Source organism: Lutjanus erythropterus, chromosome 2, assembly GCF_056507025.1.
Source record: "Lutjanus erythropterus isolate fLutEry1 chromosome 2, fLutEry1.hap2, whole genome shotgun sequence".
In the NCBI taxonomy this organism is placed as follows: Eukaryota; Metazoa; Chordata; class Actinopteri; order Lutjaniformes; family Lutjanidae; genus Lutjanus; species Lutjanus erythropterus.
In genome coordinates, this window is record NC_139318.1 from 45,440,549 (window position 1) to 45,462,875 (window position 22,327).

The 22,327-nt window shown below is 37.0% G+C and overlaps 3 protein-coding genes across 3 annotated transcripts; all 3 read right to left on the reverse strand.

Moving 5' to 3' along the window:
- On the reverse strand, window positions 1-5,150 carry LOC146332281 (odorant receptor 131-2-like). The gene is made up of 4 exons (XM_084745986.1): window positions 5,005-5,150; window positions 4,631-4,771; window positions 1,485-1,749; window positions 1-928 (listed from the first exon to the last, which is right to left on the reverse strand). Exons 1-4 carry the CDS (start codon window positions 5,148-5,150, stop codon window positions 521-523), a joined length of 960 nt encoding a protein of 319 aa, XP_084602112.1. The 3' UTR covers window positions 1-520.
- Window positions 5,151-8,771: 3,621 nt separating this feature from the next.
- LOC146332282 (odorant receptor 131-2-like) lies at window positions 8,772-13,718 on the reverse strand. Its single transcript, XM_084746008.1, has 4 exons — window positions 13,573-13,718; window positions 13,206-13,346; window positions 10,210-10,474; window positions 8,772-9,653 (listed from the first exon to the last, which is right to left on the reverse strand). Exons 1-4 carry the CDS (start codon window positions 13,716-13,718, stop codon window positions 9,246-9,248), a joined length of 960 nt encoding a protein of 319 aa, XP_084602134.1. The 3' UTR covers window positions 8,772-9,245.
- A 3,342-nt stretch (window positions 13,719-17,060) lies between these two features.
- On the reverse strand, window positions 17,061-20,624 carry LOC146332283 (odorant receptor 131-2-like). Its single transcript, XM_084745997.1, has 4 exons — window positions 20,426-20,624; window positions 20,072-20,210; window positions 18,516-18,941; window positions 17,061-17,460 (listed from the first exon to the last, which is right to left on the reverse strand). The coding sequence occupies exons 1-4, from the start codon at window positions 20,617-20,619 to the stop codon at window positions 17,212-17,214; spliced, it is 1,008 nt and encodes a 335-aa protein (XP_084602123.1). The 5' UTR covers window positions 20,620-20,624; the 3' UTR covers window positions 17,061-17,211.
- Window positions 20,625-22,327: the final 1,703 nt, after the last annotated feature.

A 22,327-nucleotide genomic window follows, 5' to 3' on the forward strand; every position in this document is an offset into this window, starting at 1 on the left:
TCAGTAGAAAATACCAGGAAATAAAATGTTTGACACTCAAAATCTAATGAGGGAGGCTCTCCAGACCCCCTGCTTTGATTTGTGACCCCACACCCGGGATCGCTGGGAAGGTGCTCCTTATATTTCCACATTTAATGTAGCGACTTTACACAGAAACATCTTTTAACCATCATGACACATGATATATCAAAGCACAGGAAACAGTAAGGGAGAAAGCTGACAGGAACCAAGCCTGCTCAACTGTTATTGGAGCACAGAGTGAAAAGGGGTGGGACTTAGTAAGGGTCAATTAATGTTATTGTAACTTGTACAAATTCTTTGAAACCCAAATGTACTTTTTACCCCTTAAAAGTAATATTTGGACCTGAAGGCATCAGAGCAGGTTTTAGCACATAAGAAAATCATGAATATTTTGACATATTGCTGATAACGTTCTTTTCACTTCACACCAAAATCAGTGTGGTCAGTGCAGGTTATGGACCAAAACATGCAAACTCCCAGGTGTAGTCTTTTAATTCATTCAGTGCCACACCAGTTTGGACCTATTATGGGGCTCTATCAGGTTCACTCTCTTTTCTACAGAGTTGCAGGATTTACAGCAAAAGTGTAGTCTGACGTGGCTGCTGAACTTCTTGTCTCTGATGCCGTAGATGAGCGGACTGAGCAGACGAGGGAGAACATTGCTAAACAGGTAGCTGGTGAAGAGGATCTTGGTTCTGTCTTGAGGCCAAGTGGTGACTAAAAAGAGGTTGATGGAGGGCGCGATGAAAGACAACATGCAGATGAAGAGCTGGACTCCGTGCAGCAGGATGGTGTTGCGGGCGTTTCTGGCTGAGGCACGGTTAGAACCAGAAACTGTCTGAGCAGTGCAGAGAACCTTCAGGTAGGTGATGATCAGAGTCAGGTAGACAAAGGAAAACAGAAGCACCTGAGGGGAAGATGTGAAGACACAAAAGCCCAGTTACTTTTGACTCAAGGGGACAACAACACAGAAGTTCCCTCTTGGATACCCCTAGATAAAATGTGCCCTCTAAAGTTTATTTTCACTGGACAAAATCTGGCAAAGTGCCCTATAAAGTGTAGTTCTAGTGGACAAAATGTGGTAAACTAACCTATAAAGTGCTCTCCTAATGCACAAAACATGGTAAAGTGCACTTTAAAGTGGCCTTCTAATTGACAAAACATAGTAAAGTGCCCATCTAGTGAAGAAAACAGAATTAATGCCATAAGCTAACATACACACTAGAAAATTATTTGGCCTCTACGTGCCTTTAAATAATTAAATAGTTCCATGTGTGTTTTTCACCAAGGTGCTACCCCACCGCACACAGGTGGTGCCCTTAAATCTGCCACTTGACATGAGTAAAATCAATAAAACTAAGCCATGGAATGAAAACATCCACAAACTTGTCAGTGGAAAACACAATAAACAGAAATGCCTGATATCAGAAAGAAAATCCATGAAATTACAATTAATATTTCACCTGAACAACCAAATTTTGTGTCTTGTGATATGGTGTATTGTACACGTAGGAAGGGTAACAGATGACCCTCTTTGAGAAGACAGCGAGGGGCTGGGTGGCGAGGATGATGATGATATCTGTGAGGGCGGGGATGATGGAGGTGACCCAGATCAACGCGATGAAAGCGTAGGCTCGCTGCACAGTACAGATCTGGGCGTGATGAAGCGGTCGGCAAACAGCAATGTAACGCTCGACTGCCATGCCTGCCAGGTTCAGAGGGCTGTTCCTGGAGCAAAACAAATAAAAACACACATTATTCAATTTGTTTATGATTTTTTTAAAGCTCTTTCAAATACAGATTCACTGTAACCTACAAATACTAAAAGAACGTGAACATGACATTTACAGTAAAACATTTACATGCCTGACCTTTCATTTAATTCCACACCACAACATGAAGTTTCAAATGTTGTTGTGTTGGTTTGATCAGGAACAATTAAACAGTGCATTTAATTTTTTGCATTCTTAATTACACATATCTTTACATTCAAACAGCTCAACCGCAGCCTCCAACTAAACAGGTTTAGTATAGTGGATATATAGTGATTTACTATAACAATCACTGTATTACATCCATGCAAGGTTGGACGACAGTGCAAAGAGGACAACTGCCCCAAAACCTGAGAGGACCCAAAAGCCCAAAAGCCCTCCCGTTTCAGGTGTGTTAATTTGCTTAAAACCCAAAATAAAAAAAAAACAAAAAAAAACACTGAATGTCATTATAATATGAAAATATTATTATGATGTGAAAAACATCTTGTTATAACAAACTTTTCACATTACACCCATGATACTCATCTTGTTTCTTTTTCTGGCATGGCATCTCTGTGTTCCAGCAACAGCTGAGAAAGCTTGGTTCCCAGGAGAACCTCGGTAAATTTTGTTCTTTCCTGTACTTAGATTTGCTATGTTCTAGCCTCATCTATGTTGACAGGAAAAGCAAATTTTTAAAATGGTCAAAGGTTGTTGCTGGGGGGCCTCTGAAAGATACTGTTTACAGTTACATTTTAAGTAAGCTATGTTAGCAAAATGCTAGTTAACTAGCTAGCTCACAAACATCAATCACTACATAGCCTAACTTGTTACATCTGATAGTTAATGTTAGCAAAAAGCGACCTTACTAGCTAGCTAAAGTAAAACAACTTGTAGGTGGCTAGTTAACTATCGTTTGCAAACATTAACTAACTTGGACAGGAAAGGCAAAATTTAGCCAAGGTTCTGCTTCCCTACATGATTTTCTGTCCCAGGATGGCGAGGCATGTCTAGCCCTACTCGGCCTCTGATTGGCTTACCCTGATATTCTTACCCTCGTTCGACCCAATCACACACATCGTGCCTACCCAACTCAAATGATTCAAACCAATGAAGGCAATGAGTACTAGCCAATCAGTCAGACTAGGGCGGGTCATGACTTTATCATCAGGGGGAAAAAAAAATGCATTCAAACAAACAAACAAACAAGTTTGGTCAAAAAGAGAGCAGCGACACGAGACACTTACATGAACTTAAATGTAAAGGCAGCTTTTGGTCCATCGGCTGCTTTCTGGAACTCTGCTGCAAACATTTGATGCTAATGCTAATGCTAATGCTAATGCTACCAGGGTATAACGTCAGAAACAAGCTCGCCCGCCAAAAGTCTCCTCATGCCACCTCAACCAGGAAGACTTTTTGAAGGAAGTAATTGTTTTTGCGTTACCTCCACCTGCTGTTGCTGTTAGCCAGCCGTTAGCTTAACCATGTTAACGGTCCGCCGTTTGTCATGTCCATGAGTTTTTTGGCCGGCCGTTAAGGTTAATTAGGTCGGTAACGCTGTTAGGTTACTGTTGGTGATAATTGTTGGTAATTACGGATACTTGACCCGAGTTTTCTCGTCCCGTTGTAGAACATTGAGGGCGATGAAGATTTCGAAAGGATTTACTATCCAGACTGAGATTCTGAGGATCAGTGCTTCACACCGTCAAACTACTGTAAGTATCTACTGTGTGTGCTAACGTTAGCTGACATACCAGAATACTTTAGCTGGCAGGTCAGTCTAGCTATGCTAGATAAAAATGTTATAAAGTCTGAAATACAATAATCTCTATTTCAGGTCTTGAACGATCTTAAAATTTCCTAAATAGGACGTCTTAAAATGAAGTTTACAGTCAACATTACTAATATAGCATTAAAGTTGCATTAACTTCCGGTTATTCTCGCATTAAAAATACAATGTGATGTTTTTTTGAAGTGGAGTTGTATGAGACACTTGTCCATTGTCAGTGTTTACCAACAGTAGATGGCGGTCCACATGCTTCCAGTTTGGAGAAGCAGAGAGGAGGACATTACTTAGATGGAAGCTAATCTGTGAACTTCTGTGGACAGGATAAGCAGAAAAAATGTCCTTTAACTTAAACACCTAAAAATAGTCAACATCAATTTAAATGTATGTTGTATTTAGAATATTTTCACGGTTAGCTGTGCAGTCAGACAGCCTTTTTTGATTGAAAGCTAAAGTCATATAAGCCAAATATTGCTCTCTTCAAATCCACAAGACTCATCAATTCAATCTGTAGTATATAGCCTAAGTAAATGTAAAATAAATAAGTATATAAGTAAAATATGTATATCTGTTGTCATTTGCAGCCATAACTGTAACATTTAAGGACACATAGTTAAACAAAATGGTCTGACTTATCCAATGTTGCACTTATTTTATGTATGTGCTGCTTTGCTAGCGTCTTTGATAAGCCAGATCTACCCAATGGCGACATCTCATCACTGGTCAGACTATTTGTAATTTTTGGTAAAAATGAGCTCTTTTTTTTTTTTGTTTTAGTCTGTGGCCCAACAGGTAAATTAGGTCTCCAACATAACGTTAGTGAAAACATAAAACATGCATTTTAGATGAATGAGATGAAATAGCATCATGAAAATAGAAAGTTACACTTTCTATTTTACATTACACGTTATTGTAAACAAACATTATGATTGGTTCTTTAGCCTGTCAAGTGGACATTCAGGCTTGAGAGACACAGATACTAAAACATGTACTGCTGGCAGAAAACCCCGTAAAGCATGTGAAAAATAATTGTGTTAATACTTTGTGTTGAACACAAACACACACCTACTTGTTGGTAGTGACTAAGATGAACAGCAAGATGCAGCATTGAACCATGTTCAGGTTAGTGGTGTAGGTGATGATCTGCAGAGCCACAGAGGCTGTCAGCAAAATCATGTCATTGATCACCAAATGGATGTAAAGCACATACCTGCAGGAGAGAAGAGCAGAGCAGTGAGACGAGACGAGACGGGACGGGGAAAAACTTAATCAAGAACAGAGTTTATAAGGAAAAGGAAAAGAAAATGGTAGTAGATTAAAACATATTATACTTGTACTCAGTGCCCAGCTAAGTTAAAATCACTAAATCAGTCACAGCATGTGGCAAAATATATTAAATTACAAGGCCTAAACTCTCATCTGTTTTCTCAATCCATGCATCACCTGGGGTCTCGCTGGAAGACTTGGCTCTTAAAGTAGGTGTAGACAAACGCACCATTGATGCAGTTGATGATGAGGCCGAGAGCAAAGGTGATGAAGTTCTTTGAGAAAGCATTACTGAAATTGTCCAGACGTCGGGATGCGTTCATATCACACCTTGTGCTGAGAAACCAAACCTCAGTTCAGTCAGTCAGAGATGCAATCCGTAGATCAAATGGAAAATCAGCTGTTAACTCATTCAAACGCTTTTCAGTTTAGGTTCTAATAATTGAGATTAAACAATAATTTACCAGTTCATTTCTTCACATAAAGTGATTTACAAAGACTAGACTTCTCGTTTGGCAATCTCAACATTTCTAATAATAATAATAATAACAAGAAATATAAAAACTAAGATTATTTTAAGGAACATTGGCAAAGATAAAATTAAATAAATTACAATAAATTTCAATAATTTCTCACGATTGAAATGAAAACTTAAGTTGTGATTTATTAAAAAAAAAAAGTAAAACAAGTGCATATGATTAATAATATGTATTGAAGTATTCCACCGGTTATCTCTGATTTACCAAGAACAAAAATAAAATATTTTTGTTAAGTCTGAATGTTCCAAGGCTTAATAGAATTCACAGTTTATTTTTCATCATTCCATGTAGTAATAACTGACACAATCAAGGCAAAGCAAATTAAAAGAAAAAAATATTTTTGAATAAGGTAGCAGATCTTAAGTTAAGGTTTAGATTAACATTTCTTTCAAATCATTAAATGTTCAGTTGTGTTCCTGTATGTTTCTAAACTATAGTGTCTGTATCAGCACAATAGCCTCACTGTTATTTCTCTTCACACAGAAAAATAAATATAATAGTAAATATAACAACACTTCTGTCTGTTTCAGATGTGGCAAGGTGTTAAGTAGGATATAAAATTATTCTGCTTTTATTTGGCCCTTATAACACCTTTAATACAAACATGCAGCCCTTCACATAAAAAACTCTAAACAACACAGACAAGAAATGAACACACATAAAAAAGAATGAATAAAAAATGCAAAAATAAAAATTAAAACAATAAAATGTAAAAAAACAAAAACAAAAAAACAATAATTACAAGTAGAATAAAAAATAAAAATAAACAGTACAGATAAAAATGAGGCTACTAAGTAAGGTTAAGGCTGTTACATTATTCGAAATTAAAACCCAATAAAAAATGGTCTAATTTCTTTTTAAAATACTGAAAGAGCTTGCCATTCTAAAATCCATAAACTTTACTGGGAATGTTAAATAAAGAAAATTAAACTTACTTCGATGCTGATGATGTGGGCTGACCAGCTGTCTGTTAGAAGTGAGAGGAGCAGGATGAGATGCTCTTATCTTATCTTATCTTGGGGAAGTGGGGAGTGAGATGGAGATACTGGAGAGTGTGGATCGCAATTTCAGTCTGACATCTAAATGTATTATGCAGGTTTCACAGTTGTTTGTCCACTGGCCAAATAGCTAATGAATATTCAAATTTTAGCAGACAGGTTGCCATTGTTTTTTCGGTTGGTGAGTGAAGCAAATCTACAGGCCACTTGCATGTTTCACCAGCCTTTGGGCCCTGATATCATGTCAATTACACTTTGATTTAGGAGCTATAAAATAAACTTCTAATCCATTTAGAACTGCAGCAATTAATTGATTAGTTAATTAATCAATTGCCATCTAGGACTGCAACTCCTGATTATTGTCATTAGTGATTGATCCCAGGATGACATCCTCAAATGTTGTTTTGTCCACAATCCAAAGACATTAAGTTTACTGCACTGAAGGATGAAAGAAACCAGAAGCTGAAAGCTGAAATCAGAAAATTTGGACATTTTTTGTTGGATAAAATGACTCAACATGATTAATCGGTTATCAAAATAGTTGCTGAGATCTATTTTGATAATCGATTAATTATTTTGAAAAGTCAAAATTCACTGATTTCAGCTTCTTAAATGTAAATACTATCAAGTTTCTTCACTCCTCTCTGACAGTAAACTGAATATTTTTGGACTGTGGACAAGACAAGACATTTTAGGACATTATCTTGGACTTTGGGAAACAACAATGAACATTTTTACATGCAGTTTTTAGACTAAACAATTAATTGAGAAAAGAATGGACAGAATAATTGACAATGAAAATAATTGTTAGTTGCAGCCCATTATGATCCAACACAAGCAGCTGGCAGCTGCACTCATTGTTACCATGAACATAAAACTGAAAGTTCATTATCATAAATCTCCTGTGGTTTGTGTCCATAGTTAGACTTAATCTAAGTGTGTCTCTTAAAGGAGAGAACCAAATAAGGATTTATTTAAAGGAGTATTATCAACCAGTTAGATGAGTCCACTACCATGCCACAGATAATAAATGGTCAGTCCCCCAGAGAAAAAGTGAAGATAAGTCAGGCGCTTTTTTGGATACTTCAGGTGTAGTGTACTTAATCCATCTCGTAAGGGCTGATTGGAAGCTATTAGCTATTTTAAAAACCTGTTGTCATGCCATTGTTTTTGAAGAATACTGTGATTTTACGTTTTTGACTGAGACTATGTTCCTCCCCTCCAATGAGCCCTTTCTGGACTCTGCACTCTCACCTCACACCAATCAAATCAAACATATGAAAGTTAACCAAGATTACAGATTATGCAGATTATTCTGTGCCTTGTTTGCCCTCACTGAGATTTGTTTTAGTGGGACCTGCTGAAGCTGTGTCAATGTGTGCACATTCAGCACCATGGCCTGAGTTTAACCATTTGCTGTACCAAACTTTTTCATCGTTCCCTTCCTTGTAAGTTCAGCTGTTTGATGAGTAATAATATCCAGTGACAGACGACTCTACAGCTGAAACCATTAGCTGATCAGTGACTGATTAGAAAACAGAGTAAAGTTACTTTTCAAGCAAAAAATCTTTTTCCTGTGGTATTATTTGCTGTTTTATGTCATTCTGTTTGAAATGTCTTGGGTTTTGGGCTGTTGGTCTGATAAAACAAGACATTTGAAGACGTCTTGTCCAGTCACTTTGTGCCCTGTGCTTTGAGAAGCATTTTTTTCTTGTTACTATAAGAAGTGTAAAAATTATGGAGTCATGTAAGAGTTTGACAAAAAAAAAGACCAGTTCTGTCTCTCCAAATGCTCATTTATCTTTCATAGTACATTGGACAGCAATACAATATCAGTATTTAAATTACTATGTCTATATATACATATGTATATATACATATGTATACATATATATATGTATATATCTATATCTATCTATATATATATATATATATATATATATATATATATATATATATATATATATATATATATATATATACATATAAATATATATATATATATAATACAGTACATTGGCTTGTAATCCCTGTATTGTGATACTTAACATATCCTGATTCTTGCCAATACACAGTCCTAGTTGCAAGATTACAACATCACAGTTACTATAATGCTTCACTGAAGGTACTTTATAAACAGATTTGACAATATTTGACACACATCCATTCATCCATCTGTGTTTCCTGCTCTTTTGATCTTATTGAGATCATTTAAATATCAGCATTAAAGTTTTTCAAAGCAGACTTTCTGTAAACTGTGATAGAAGTTTTATTCTGACAAAACCGTCAGTAGTTTCAACACTTGTCACTGTGGATTCATTAGTCAGAAGGCAGTGACTGCAACAGTCAGTTGGTCTTGTTTTGGATACCTGATGTGGTTATTTCACCTACAGGTTCACTCAATCTCATGAGGGAGGCTCTCCAGACCCCCTGCTTTGATTTGTGACTCCACACCCGGGATCGCTGGGAAGGTGCTCCTTATATTTCCACATTTAATGTAACGACCCTACACAGCAACAACTTTTAACCATCATGACACATGATATATCAAAGCACAGGAAACAGTAAGGGAGAAAGCTGACAGGAACCAAGCCTGCTCAACTGTTATTGGAGCACAGAGTGAAAAGGGGTGGGACTTAGTAAGGGTCAATTAATGTTATTGTAACTTGTACAAATTCTTTGAAACCCAAATGTACTTTTTACCCCTTAAAAGTAATATTTGGACCTGAAGGCATCAGAGCAGGTTTTAGCACATAAGAAAATCATGAATATTTTGACATATTGCTGATAACATTCTTTTCACTTCACACCAAAATCAGTGTGGTCAGTGCAGGTTATGGACCAAAACATGCAAACTCCCAGGTGTAGTCTTTTAATTCATTCAGTGCCACACCAGTTTGGACCTTTTATGGGGCTCTATCAGGTTCACTCTCTTTTCTCCAGAGTTGCAGGATTTACAGCAAAAGTGTAGCCTGATGTGGCTGCTGAACTTCTTGTCTCTGATGCCGTAGATGAGCGGACTGAGCAGACGAGGGAGAACATTGCTAAACAGGTAGCTGGTGAAGAGGATCTTGGTTCTGTCTTGAGGCCAAGTGGTGACTAAAAAGAGGTTGATGGAGGGAGCGATGAAAGACAACATGCAGATGAAGAGCTGGACTCCGTGCAGCAGGATGGTGTTGCGGGCGTTTCTGGCTGAGGCACGGCTAGAACCACAAACTGTCTGAGCAGTGCAGAGAACCTTCAGGTAGGTGATGATCAGAATCAGGTACACAAAGGAAAACAGAAGCACCTGAGGGGAAGATGTGAAGACACAAAAGCCCAGTTACTTTTGACTCAAGGGGACAACAACACAAAAGTTCCCTCTTGGATACCCCTAGATAAAATGTGCCCTCTAAAGTTTATTTTCACTGGACAAAACCTGGCAAAGTGCCCTATAAAGTGTAGTTCTAGTGGACAAAATGTGGTAAACTTACCTATAAAGTGCTCTCCTAATGCACAAAACATGGTAAAGTGCACTTTAAAGTGGCCTTCTAATTGACAAAACATAGTAAAGTGCCCATCTAGTGAAGAAAACAGAATTAATGCCATAAGCTAACATACATACTAGAAAATTATTTGGCCTCTACGTGCCTTTAAATAATTAAATAGTTTCATGTGTGTTTTTCACCAATGTGCTACCCCACCGCACACAGGTGGTCCCCTTAAATCTGCCACTTGACATGAGTAAAATCAATAAAACTAAGCCATGGAATGAAAACATCCACAAACTTGTCAGTGGAAAACACAATAAACAGAAATGCCTGATATCAGAAAGAAAATCCGTGAAATTACAATTAATATTTCACCTGAACAACCAAATTTTGTGTCTTGTGATATGGTGTATTGTACACGTAGGAAGGGTAACAGATGACCCTCTTTGAGAAGACAGCGAGGGGCTGGGTGGCGAGGATGATGATGATATCTGTGAGGGCGGGGATGATGGAGGTGACCCAGATCAACGTGATGAAAGCGTAGGCTCGCTGCACAGTACAGATCTGGACGTGATGAAGCGGTCGGCAAACAGCAATGTAACGCTCGACTGCCATGCCTGCCAGGTTCAGAGGGCTGTTCCTGGAGCAAAACAAATAAAAACACACATTATTCAATTTGTTTATGACTTTTTTAAGCTCTTTCAAATACAGATTCACTGTAACCTACAAATACTAAAAGAACATGAACATGACATTTACAGTAAAACATTTACATGCCTGACCTTTCATTTAATTCCACACCACAACATGAAGCTTCAAATGTTGTTGTGTTGGTTTGATCAGGAACAATTAAACAGTGCATTAAATTTTTTGCATTCTTAATTACACATATCTTCACATTCAAACAGCTCAACCGCAGCCTCCAACTAAACAGGTTTAGTGTAGTGGATATATAGTGATTTACTATAACAATCACTGTATTACATCCATGCAAGGTTGGACCACAGTGCAAAGAGGACAACTGCCCCAAAACCTGAGAGGACCCAAAAGCCCTCCCGTTTCAGGTGTGTTAATTTGCTTAAAACCCAAAATTAAAAAAAGAACCATTGAATGTCATTATAATATGAAAATATTATTATAATGTGAAAAAGATCTTGTTATAACAAACTTTTCACCTTACACCCATGATACTGATCTTTTTTCTTTTTCTGGCATGGCATCTCTGTGTTCCAGCAACAGCTGAGAAAGTTTGGTTCCCAGGAGAACCTCGGTAAATTTTGTTCTTTCCTGTACTTAGATTTGCTATGTTCTAGCCTCATCTATGTTGACAGGAAAAGCAAATTTTTAAAATGATCAAAGGTTGTTGCTGGGGGACCTCTGAAAGTTACTGTTTACAGTTACATTTTAAGTAAGCTATGTTAGCAAAATGCTAGTTAACTAGCTAGCTCACATACATCAATCATTACCTGACTTGTTACATCTGATAGTTAATGTTAGCAAAAAGCGACCTTACAAGCTAGCTAATCTAAAACAACTTGTAGGTGGCTAGTTAACTATCGTTTGCAAACATTAACTAACTTGGACAGGAAAGGCGAGGCATGTCTAGCCCTACTCGGCCTCTGATTGGCTTACGCTGATATTCTTACCCTCGTTCGACCCAATCACACACATCGTGCCTACCCAACCCAAATGATTCAAACCAATGAAGGCAATGAGTACTAGCCAATCAGTCAGACTAGGGCGGGTCATGACTTTATCATCAGGGGAAAAAAAAATGTATTCAAACAAACAAACAAACAAACAAACAAACAAGTTTGGTCAAAAAGAGAGCAGCGACACGAGACACTTACATGAACTTAAATGTAAAGGCAGCTTTTGGTCCATCGGCTGCTTTCTGGAACTCTGCTGCAAACATTTGATGCTAATGCTAATGCTAATGCTAATGTAACCAGGGTATAATGTCAGAAACAAGCTCGCCCGCCAAAAGTCTCCTCATGCCACCTCAACCAGGAAGACTTTTTGAAGGAAGTAATTGTTTTTGCGTTACCTCCACCTGCTGTTGCTGTTAGCCAGCCGTTAGCTTAACCATGTTAACGGTCCACCGTTTGTCATGTCCATGAGTTTTTTGGCTGGCCGTTAAGGTTAATTAGGTCGGTAATGCTGTTAGGTTATTGTTTGTGATATCTGTTGGTAATTACGGATACTTGACCCGAGTTTTCTCGTCCTGTTGTAGAACATTGAGGGCGATGAAGATTTCAAAAGGATTTACTATCCAGACTGAGATTCTGAGGATCAGTGCTTCACACCGTCAAACTACTGTAAGTATCTGCTGTGTGTGCTAACGTTAGCTGACATACCAGAATACTTTAGCTGGCAGGTCAGTCTAGCTATGCTAGATAAAAATGTTATAAAGTCTGAAATACAATAATCTCTATTTCAGGTCTTGAACGATCTTAAAATTTCCTAAATACAACGTCTTAAAATGAAGTTTACAGTCAACATTACTAATATAGCATTGTATTGCATTAACTTCCGGTTATTCTCACGTTAAAAGTACAATGTGATGTTTTTTTGAAGTGGAGTTGTATGAGGCACTTGTCCATTGTCAGTGTATTATCAACAGTAGATGGCGGTCCACATGCTTCCAGTTTGGAGAAGCAGAGAGGAGGACATTACTTAGATGGAAGCTAATCTGTGAACTTCTGTGGACAGGATCAGCAGAAAAAATGTCCTTTAACTTAAACACCTAAAAATAGTCAACATCAATTTAAATGTATGTTGTATTTAGAATATTTTCACGGTTAGCTGTGCAGTCAGACAGCCTTTTTTGATTGAAAGCTAAAGTCATATAAGCCAAATATTGCTCTCTTCAAATCCACAAGACTCATCAATTCAATCTGTAGTATATAGCCTAAGTAAATGTAAAATAAATAAGTATATAAGTAAAATATGTATATCTGTTGTCATTTGCAGCCATAACTGTAACATTTAAGGACACATACTTAAGCCAGATCTACCCAATGGCGACATCTCATCACTGGTCAGACTATTTGTAATTTTTGGTAAACATGAGCTCATTTTTTTTTTTTTTTTTTAGTCTGTGGCCCAACAGGTAAATTAGGTCTCCAACATAACGTTAGTGAAAACATAAAACATGCATTTTAGATGAATGAGATGAAATAGCATCATGAAAATAGAAAGTTACACTTTCTATTTTACACTTGCAGGTTATTGTAAACAAACATTATGATTGGTTCTTTAGCCTGTCAAGTGGACATTCAGGCTTGAGAGACACAGATACTAAAACATGTACTGCTGGCAGAATACCCCGTAAAGCATGTGAAAAATAATTGTGTTAAACACACACCTACTTGTCTGTGGTGACTAAGATGAACAGCATGATGCAGCATTGAACCATGTTCAGGTTAGTGGTGTAGGTGATGATCTGCAGAGCCACAGAGGCTGTCAGCAAAATCATGTCATTGATCACCAAATGGATGTAAAGCACATACCTGCAGGAGAGAAGAGCAGAGCAGTCAGAGGAAGAAGAGTCAGGGAGACAAGACGGGACAGGGGAAAATGTTTATAATGAAAAGAAAATGGTAGTAGATTAAAACATATTGAACTTGTACTCAGTGCTCAGCTAACTTAAAATCACTAAATCAGTCACAGCATGTGGCAAAATATATTAAATTACAAGGCCTAAACTCTCATCTGTTTTCTCGATCCATGCATCACCTGGGGTCTCGCTGGAAGACTTGGCTCTTAAAGTAGGTGTAGACAAACGCACCATTGATGCAGTTGATGATGAGGCCGAGAGCAAAGGTGATGAAGTTCTTTGAGAAAGCATTACTGAAATTGTCCAGACGTTGGGATGCGTTCATATCACACCTTGTGCTGAGAAACCAAACCTCAGTTCAGTCAGTCATAGATGCAATCCGTAGATCAAATGGAAAATCAGCTGTTAACTCATTCAAACGCTTTTCAGTTTAGGTTCACAACTGAATCAAGGAGTATAATTAAGATTAAACAATAATTTACTAGTTCATTTCTTCACATAAAATGTTTTGTAAAGACTAGACTTCTCGTTTGGCAATCTCAACATTTCTAATGAACAAGAAATATAAGAACTAAAATGATTTTAAGGAACATTGGCAAAGATAAAATTAAATAAATTACAATAAAATTTAAATAATTTCCTATGACTGAAATAAAAACTTAAGTTGTGATTTATTAAAAAAAGAAAAATAAGTGCCTATGATTATTTTTATATTGAAGTATTCCACCGGTTATCTCTGATTTACCAAGAACAAAAATAAAATATTTTTGTTAAGTCTGAATGTTCCAAAGCTAAATAGAGTTCACAGTTTATTTTTCATCATTCCATGTAGTAATAACTGACACAATCAAGGCAAAGCAAATAAAAAGAAAAAAATATTTTTGAATAAGGTAGCAGATCTTAAGTTAAGGTTTAGGTGAACATTTCTTTCAAATCATTAAATGTTCAGTTGTGTTCCTGTATGTTTCTAAACTATAGTGTCTGTATCAGCACAATAGCCTCACTGTTATTTCTCTTCACACAGAAAAATAAATATAATAGTAAATATAACAACACTTCTGTCTGTTTCAGATGTGGCAAGGTGTTAAGTAGGATATAAAATTATTCTGCTTTTATTTGGCCCTTATAGCACCTTTAATACAAACATGCAGCCCTTCACATAAAAACAACACAGACAAGAAAAGAACACATACAAAAAAGAATAAATAAAAAATGCAAAAATTAAAATTAAAACAATAAAATGTAAAACAACAACAACAAAAAACAATAATTAAAAGTAGAATAAAAAATAAAAATAAACAGTACAGATAAAAATGAGGCTACTAAGTAAGGTTAAGGCTGTTACATTATTCAAAATTAAAACCCAATAAAAAAATGGTCTAATTTCTTTTTAAAATACTGAAAGAGCTTGCCATTCTAACATCCATAAACTTTACTGGGAATGTTAAATAAAGAAAATTAAACTTACTTCGATGATGATGATGTGGGCTGACCAGCTGTCCGTTAGAAGTGAGAGGAGGAAGATGAGATGCTCTTATCTTATCTTATCTTATCTTGGAGAAGTGGGGAGTGAGATGGAGATACTGAAGAGTGTAGATCGCAATTTCAGTCTGACATCTAAATGTATTATGCAGGTTTCACAGTTGTTTGTCCACTGGCCAAATAGCTAATGAATATTCAAATTTTAGCAGACAGGTTGCCATTGTTTTTTCGGTTGGTGAGTGAAGCAAATCTACAGGCCACTTGCATGTTTCACCAGCCTTTGGGCCCTGATATCATGTCAATTACACTTTGATTTAGGAGCTATAAAATAAACTTCTAATCCATTTAGAACTGCAGCAATTAATTGATTAGTTAATTAATCAATTGCCATCTAGGACTGCAACTCCTGATTATTGTCATTAGTGATTGATCCCAGGATGACATCCTCAAATGTTGTTTTGTCCACAATCCAAAGACATTAAGTTTACTGCACTGAAGGATGAAAGAAACCAGAAGCTGAAAGCTGAAATCAGAAAATTTGGACATTTTTTGTTGGATAAAATGACTCAACATGATTAATCGGTTATCAAAATAGTTGCTGATTGATTCAATAGTTGATTAATAATTGATTAATTGACGCGGCTCCATTGACATCTATTTTGATAATCGATTAATCATTTTGAAAAGTCAAAATTGACTGATTTCAGCTTCTTAAATGTAAATACTATCAAGTTTCTTCACTCCTCTCTGACAGTAAACTGAATATTTTTGGACTGTGGACAAGACAAGACATTTTAGGACATTATCTTGGGCTTTGGGAAACAATGAACATTTTTACACACATTTTTTAGACTAAACAATTAATTGAGAAAAGAATGGACAGAATAATTGACAGTGAAAATAATTGTTAGTTGCAGCCCATTATGATCCAACACAAGCAGCTGGCAGCTGCACTCATTGTTACCATGAACATAAAACTGAAAGTTCATTATCATAAATCTCCTGTGGTTTGTGTCCATAGTTAGACTTAATCTAAGTGTGTCTCTTAAAGGAGAGAACCAAATAAGGATTTATTTAAAGGAGTATTATCAACCAGTTAGATGAGTCCACTACCATGCCACAGATAATAAATGGTCAGTCCCCCAGAGAAAAGGTGAAGATAAGTCAGGCGCTTTTTTGGATACTTCAGGTGTAGTGTACTTAATCCATCTCGTGAAGGGCTGATTGGAAGCTATTAGCTATTTTAAAAACCTGTTGTCATGCCATTGTTTTTGAAGAATACTGTGATTTTACGTTTTTGACTGAAGCTATGTTCCTCCCCTCCAATGAGCCCTTTCTGGACTCTGCACTCTCACCTCACACCAATCAAATCAAACATATGAAAATTAACCAAGATTACAGATTATGCAGATTATTCTGTGCCTTGTTTGCCCTCACTGAGATTTGTTTTAGTGGGACCTGCTGAAGCTGTGTCAATGTGTGCACATTCAGCACCATGGACTGAGTTTAACCATTTGCTGTACCAAACTTTTTCATCGTTCCCTTCCTTGTAAGTTCAGCTGTTTGATGAGTAATAATATCCAGTGACAGACGACTCTACAGCTGAAACCATTAGCTGATCAGTGACTGATTAGAAAACAGAGTAAAGTTACTTTTCAAGCAAAAAATCTTTTTCCTGTGGTATTATTTGCTGTTTTATGTCATTCTGTTTGAAATGTCTTGGGTTTTGGGCTGTTGGTCTGATAAAACAAGACATTTGAGGACGTCTTGTCCAGTCACTTTGTGCCCTGTGCTTTGAGAAGCATTTTTTTCTTGTTACTATAAGAAGTGTAAAAATTATGGAGGCATGTAAGAGTTTGACAAAAAAAAAAGACCAGTTCTGTCTCTCCAAATGCTCATTTATCTTTCATAGTACATTGGACAGCAATACAATATCAGTATTTAAATTACTATGTCTATATATATAATACAGTACATTGGCTTGTAATCCCTGTATTGTGATACTTAACATATCCCGATTCTTGCCAATACACAGTCCTAGTTGCAAGATTACAACATCACAGTTACTATAATGCTTCACTGAAGGTACTTTATAAACAGATTTGACAATATTTGACACACATCCATTCATCCATCTCTCTTTTGATCTTATTGAGATCATTTAAATATCAGCATTAAAGTTTTTCAAAGCAGACTTTCTGTAAACTGTGATAGAAGTTTTATTCTGACAAACCGTCAGTAGTTTCAACACTTGTCACTGTGGATTCATTAGTCAGAAGGCAGTGACTGCAACAGTCAGTTGGTCTTGTTGTGGATACCTGATGTGGTTATTTCACCTACAGGTTCACTTTCAGTAACACCGGTCTGACCCTGATGATACTTTGGCTCTGACAGGCCAGGTACCGGGTCCAGTACTTCCTGAACTGCTCATCCCGAAAGCCATAGATCACAGGGCTCATGAAACGCGGGATGATGTAGACGACCAGGAAGAAGATGTAACGAATCTCCAGACTGAAGCGGGGGAAGAGGGAGATGAGAGCAGCCTGAAGCGAAGGAACCACAAAGGCAAGCATGCAGAGCAGCAGCTGAAACAAAGGGCAGAAAAATCTTAATAATACTTATAATGATCAACAAAACATTAACTTGTATGAGTTTCAGGTTGCTAAGGTATTTCAACTTGTACAAACATGCAGTATTGAACCTTGTAAACAAGCAAAAAAACAACAAACAAGACAAAATGTGAAAGTTTATTTAAACAAATTAATATCATTGGGTAGCGTGGGAACCAGACGAATCTGTGAGCTCATGTTTCATTTGCTCTGGCAGATACGTCTGGCCAACCTCCCATTCAGACAAATTTCCACCCATTGGGTCAATCACAACCTTTTATTTAATATGGGGCAGGTTACAATGATTGACAGGCGCGTCAGTGGTCCAGATGTGGTTAGTCACATGTCAGTGACATCACGTTTTGAGCACAATGCACCAGGCCCACAAAATTCAGATAAATCTGTCAAACTGGGTAACACAGATCAAATATGAATCAGTTTTCTGTTACTGCATTGACCATGTCATGTCTGAAATGTTTTCAGAAGCATGTTTTGTGTAAGAATTTAGCTGTAATTTGAGAAGGTTTAAGACCAGGCTGCCATTTTTTTTCCAGTGAACCAAACACTGCCCCAAATTGTAACAGAGAGTCATTAATAGGGCTGCAACAATTATACACTCATCGATTAATCTGCCGATTAATTTAATGATTTATTGATGAATTGTTTAGTCTATAAAATGTCAAAAACTGTGGAAAATGCTCATTACAATTTTCCAGGGCCCAAAGTGGCATCGTCAAATTGCTTCTCTTGTCCAACCAACAGTCCAAAGACAAAGAATTTACCAAAAAAAGCAGCAAATCCTGCTGGAGCCAGCAAATGTTGGGCAGCTTTGCATTAAAAATGACTGAAACGATTAATCAGTTATCAAAATAGTTTTAAGTTCTAATTTTATTTCAAGCAAGCGATCAGTCGAATAATTGCTATTGCTCTAATCATCAACCTTATTAGTTTCACCTTTTGTTTTCCTGTTATGACACATAAAAATGTCCTTCTTGACAAAGATGTGTAGTTGAATTCGTAGACGTACTCACCTGCAGCCCATGAAGCAGCACAGTGTTCCTCGCTCTCTTCACAGAGACGAGGCCCGTCGATGCAGCTCGTGCTGCCAGCATGATCTTACAGTAGGTGTAGAGCAGCGTCAGAGCCACGAAGGACAGGTAGACCCCATCAAACACACAGTTCTTGTAGTAGATGGACCGGTGGCGAAAGAGCAGCGGGTGGTCGCAAAAAATGGTGGTGTGGAAGAAACTAAAAGGCTCATTGACAACAGTGATGAGGAGGTCGGAGATGGGCGGGGTGGCAGTGAGGACAAGGATGATACAAATGAGGAGGAGGGTGCGAGGAACGGTGCACATCTGGCTGTAGTGCAAGGGGAAGCAGATGGAGATGTAGCGCTCCACAGCCATGCCGGCCAGGATGAGAGGGGTGGAGCGGGTGGTGATGACGGCTGTCATGATCTGAGTAGTCAGACGTGAAAGTTAAGGGAAGAGGAGTAGGAGAGATGAAGATCCTGGCTGTAGCTTTGTGAGAGCTGTATATATGTGTTTCAGAAAGTTTCCACGGATACTCAAATTCATGACATTCATATAAAAGACATGAACATGTTCATTATTATTGGGACTCCTCAGTTGTTGTAGTGTTTAACCTTTTAAGTGTTTAATGGTTATATTGTTACACAACTTGTGAAAATGCAGCACTAGTTATTGTTTACTGTTTAAAAGGAATTCACACATGACAGTTCAGTATAGGTGAGGCGTAGTACGATGTTGTGTTTTAAGGTACTTGACTTGTTTGGGAAAATAGTAACTGCTATTTCCTTTCTTTTCTTGATGTTCCTCCACGTATTAAACATTTTAGGGCTGTATTTGAATGGTGTGAAGCTTCGGTTATAAAGTCGACATTTGAATTTTAAATCAACATTCGAATGCTGATCAGCTTGAGTAAAAAGGAGAAAAAGTAGAAAAACAATACTTTCACCTGCTTTGTCAGCAGCTGTTGTTTCACATAACCATGGCTCAGTGTTTGAATTGTTGAAAAATTTATGTTATAGAAATGATGTCATTAAAAGGCCAATATTTTTCTGATGCTTTTAAACTGAAGAACATCTGCTTAATCTAAAGGTGAATCAATTATTCAGTTAATCAGAAGGAAAATTGATCATTTGTCATTTGTGAAGCTAAAATATTGATGTCATAGAAACAAAAAACCCTGTGCAGTGTTTTTTGTTTCTCTCACCTCACCAGCGTTTCATCCCAGTGCTATCCAGTGCTTTTCTAAGAAAAACACTATTTGGACACAAGCTCTTTACAATCCAATAAATTACTGTATTGAAACTGAGGATTTTGTTCAAGAATTAAATTTTTTTTAAGGTGATGATATAATAAAACATGACGACAAACATTTTAAGCTTCTTTTAAAAGCATCTACAGAAAAAAAAAGATTCAGTATAGCCCTAAAGATTTTAGTCAGGAGTCTGGACTTGTGTTGTGATTTTGGAGAACCGGTCTGCTCACACCTGACATGCAAAACGTGTGAAAGGGGTTAAACAGAACCCAGTGGGCATAAAGTTGATGTGTTAAAGACTCACCAGGAAGCAGCAGACAGAGGCGTGGATCTTCCTGAAGATGTAGCTGACCACATAGAGAGCTGTTACTAGGCTGAGCTGCAGAGCATCATTGATCACCATGGAGATGAACATGATGTACCGGGGGTTCTCATAGAAGAGACTAGGGTCAAAGATAAACAAGAGCTGAGAAGGATTGTGTGAATATGAGTACTATATGATTAAAGTAGGACTGCCACTAATAATCATGCTAATTATGAATTAATCTGCTCATTTTCTTCTTTCATTAATTCATTAATTGTTTGGTTGAAGGGGATGTTATCAGATAAACTGTGAACAGAGATAACAGTAGAAATGTGAGTTTCACAGTGTGTCTACCTGTGCCGTAGGAAGGTGTGCACCATGCTGCCATTGATGATACTGAGGGCCAGCCATACCAGCATGGCCACTATGTTCTTGGTGAGAGCATTAGAGAAACTGTCTTTAGGCACTGCCACAGCGCCCCCTGTCAGTGCAGAGCTGGCATTACTCAGCAGGTCCAGAGGGCCAGAGGAGGTCGAGTTGAGCAACATTTCCTCCTCAAAATCTGCAGGAAAACAGACATGAAATCTGAAGTTTTAGGGACAAATACAAATAATTTTCTTTAGTTAGGTGTTTTAATACCAAACATGCACTATAATGCACATATCAAGATCATCAGATCAGAGTAGGACTGCAAATAACAATTATTTTCATTATTGATTAAGCTACTGATTATTTTCACAGTTTACGATTTAGTCTATAAAATGTGAAAAGATTGTGAAAAAGGTTCATCATCATTTCCCAGAGCTCAAAGTGACGTCTTCAAATTGCTTCTTTTGTCCGACCAACAGTCCAAAACCCACAGACTCTTCATTTACAAAGAAAAGCAGCAAATCCTCACATTTAAGAAGCTGCATGTCAATGTTTGACAGCTGTGCTCGAAATAATTAATCGATCAGAATAGTTGCAAACTAATTTTCTTTCAGTCTGGTAATTGGCCAATTGTTGATTTTTCTGTTTTTTTTCCCACAAAATGCATTTACAATGTATGCATAAAACAGTGTACAGTTAGGGAGAGATTAAGGACAAGGATTAAGGGTAGATGATACATAAAGTGCATGAAAGGCTGAAATTAGCTACCTTTTGTTATGGAAAAATTATAATTGAAAGGCAGAGCTACAGTGACATATTTAGTAATAATAGGTATATAAACATCCTAACCTGCACACACCTACACCCACAGATATCCCATCCACACTTTGTCAGGAGTTCATGGCTCACAGTGATTTAAAATGAAGCTTCAAAACCTGCAGGAAGAGCAAAGAAATCACATTTAACATTAAAGAACTTTAAATGTGTTAGTTTGGGAGTTGCTCTCTGAGGCACACAGAGAATTTGGATGCTGTTTCACATTTTGTTGCTTTTTGAGAGGGTTTCATTTTGACAAATGACATGATACCAGTAAACTAATGTTTGATTAATCGCTATTAGGTGTATAGCAAAATGTAAAATCTAAGACACCTTAACATAGCAGTGTTGTGGAACTAATATTTGTAATACTAGAAATACTATGATAAAACTCCTGTAACACAACATTTTTTAGTATAAATGTGCATTAATACTTATCTTACACAAACTTTAAGTCTTGCTTCATTCAGCAGCTCATAATTATTTGCTCTGTAGTCTGTAATGAGAGTGAGAAATGCAAATGACATCTCATTAAAATCTCGTTTCACTGTTAAGGCTTCAGATTCACATTCTGCACTTAAATATTCATAATTATCAGGTCGCCATTGTTAAATAAAAATTTGTTCTTAACTATTATATCAATGTCTTGCCTGGTGAAATAAAGGAAAAATATAATAATAATAATAATAATAATAATAATAATAATAATAATAATAATAATAATAATTCAGTGTAAAGCCATTTCAAACAGTTTTTAAAAAACAAAGAGGAAAGAAACACATTGACTTTAAAATGTAACATCAATATTTGCTGTATCCCAAAGTTCTGTAAACATTATTATTATATTAATTACAGTGATAATTAGAATGAGAATATATTCACAGATAATAAACTGACAGATCCCCCTCTCACCTGTTGAGTCACTGACAGTGTCAGTGACCTCGTGAAGCAGCCTGTTGTCTCATATATAAGGATTGTATGAATGCCTCTGTGTGTATCTGTGTGTGTATTGATCAGGTTGTCATAGGGACATGGTTAGGGTCATGATGTCACAGGTTATGTTATGGATCC